This window comes from Lucilia cuprina, chromosome 5 (assembly GCF_022045245.1).
Source record: "Lucilia cuprina isolate Lc7/37 chromosome 5, ASM2204524v1, whole genome shotgun sequence".
Lineage (NCBI taxonomy): Eukaryota > Metazoa > Arthropoda > Insecta > Diptera > Calliphoridae > Lucilia > Lucilia cuprina.
The window spans coordinates 3,292,188-3,294,464 of record NC_060953.1 but is presented as its reverse complement, the minus strand read 5'-3'; the positions used below and the strand labels follow the sequence as shown (position 1 = coordinate 3,294,464).

The window sequence follows — 2,277 nt, the reverse complement described above, 5'->3', positions numbered from 1 at the left end:
AGTTCTGTTCTGTTCTAGTTCTGTTCTAGTTCTGTTCTAGTTCTGTTCTAGTTCTGTTCTAGTTCTGTTCTAGTTCTGTTCTAGTTCTGTTTTAGTTCTGTTCTAGTTTCGTTCTAGTTCTATGCTAGTTCTGTTCTAGTTATGTTCCGGTTCTTTTCTACTTCTGTTATAGTTCTCTTTTATTTAAATTCTACGTTTTTAAGTATATTCTTTAATCCAATTTTGAATTTTGTTTTTTTTTTTTTCTTCCAGATGGACATGCAAGAACTCATCGAAGAGCAAATGCGCTCAAAAATGATTAACAATCGTAAAGTGCAAACGGCGGAACCTCAACAAACCAGTGCTGCTGCTAATTTAGCCAAACGTTGGTCCAACTACAAACTCTGGAGCCTCTTTCAACGGTAATCTAATAACATTGAAATGGTGGCGCTATGCGTCTATAATTTTAATAATGTAAAAGCTTTTAATTAATTTTATATACAATATACTTATACTTATTTTTTATTATTATTATTTTTTAATTTGTATAAACACAATTACATATTTTTATGAGAATTCTTTTTAATTAAGTACTTAAACACAAGTAGTAATTACTGACAGACAAGCAGACATATTTATATAGTAAAATTAATTATTAATTGTGTAAATTTTAACTAAATGAGTTTAAATGATAAAAAAAGTAAAACCTAGCAAAATTTGGGTTTTTAAGGAAAATTAAAAAAAGACAAAATATTTAACTAAATATAACTAAAAAAATGTACCTTTTTTGTAATTTAAAATCAAAACTTTTAACCTTTTTAAACAAAAAAAGTTTTAATAATCATAAGAAATCTAATGGAAATATTTAAGATTTTGGTTTTTGATTTTATTCAAATTTTATAATTGATTTTTTATTATTATTTTATTAACAATTTAGAAAACATTAAGTGAAACATTAACGCTTTTTTATATTATGTATGTATTTAAAATTTTATGTTTTTTTAATTAAGTTTTTAATTAGAAAGTAAAAAAAATTAACAAAATATGAAAATGTAGAAAAATTTTTAAACTTTTTAATTAAACAATTTTTATGGAACTTTAAAAAAAGATTTTGAGAGTCCGAGATATCAAAATATTTAAAGTAAATATAAAATTTGTTTAAAAAGAGTTTAAACATACCCAAAGGTATGTTTTTCCAACTTTTTAGTATTTTGTTATTTTTTTTTATTAAAACTTTATAATATGCCTTATATTAATCTCTTTTTTAATAAAATAACTTAAAAATACTTAAAACTAAATTTCTAAAAAATCAAAAAAAAAAACGTTGTAGCACAACATATCGCTTAAAAAAATTCTGGTTAAGTTTATTTAAAAAAAAAACTAAAATGTTAAAAAAATTAAAAAGAAAAATTCTCAAAGAATTTTTTCAAAAAACAAGTTATTTTTTAAAACAAAAACAACTACAACATGATTTACATAAAAATTAAAAAAAAACATAACATATTTTTTAATAACTTAAATAAGTTAGAATTAAGTAAAGCACGAAATCAAAGCAAAGATTTTTTTAAATAATATAATAAAATATATTAAACAAACATTTAAATTATATAAAAAATATATAAAATAATTTCATTTTTTTTAGAAAAAAAGCTTTAATTTCACCTACTTGCCTTAATTCTGACAATGAAGCAAAAACAAACAAAAGAAATGACACTTAATATTTAAAAAAAACAATATAAATACAAAACAAAAACTAACATTTAATTAATTAATTTGTAAAGTAAATGTTATATAAATATTTAATAATAATAATAACAACTACCTTTAAACAAAAAAATAATAATAAAATCATTTATTTAGTATAAAATGTATTTATTCTTTGTTATTATTTAGTGATTTAGTTTAAGTATTGTTCAATTCTAGTTCAGTTCCAGTTGTGTTCTAGTTCAGTTCTAGTTCAGTTCTAGTTCAGTTCTAGTTCAGTTCTAGTTCAGTTCTAGTTCAGTTTTAATTCAGTTCTAGTTCAGATCTAGTTCAGTTCTAGTTCAGTTTAAGTTCAGTTCTAGTTCAGTTCTAGTTCAGTTCTAGTTCAGTTCTAGTTCAGTTCTAGTTCTAGTTCAGTTCTAGTTCAGTTCTTGTTCAGTTCTAGTTCAGTTCTAGTTCAGTTTTAGTTCAGTTTTAGTTCAGTTTTAGTTCAGTTCTAGTTCAGTTCTAGTTCAGTTCTAGTTCAGTTCTAGTTCAGTTCAGTTCTAGTTCAGTTCTAGTTCGGTTCTAGTTCAGTTCTAGTTCAGTTCTAGT

General features: G+C 22.6%; 1 protein-coding gene across 1 annotated transcript in view; it reads left to right on the top strand.

The window, feature by feature from the left end:
- LOC111677647 (bicaudal D-related protein homolog) overlaps positions 1 to 2,277 on the top strand; it is a 17,502-nt gene that overhangs the window by 4,048 nt on the left and 11,177 nt on the right. Inside the window, 1 exon segment of the mRNA XM_046951347.1 lies at positions 253 to 401. Coding sequence (XP_046807303.1) covers positions 253 to 401 — 149 coding nt within the window.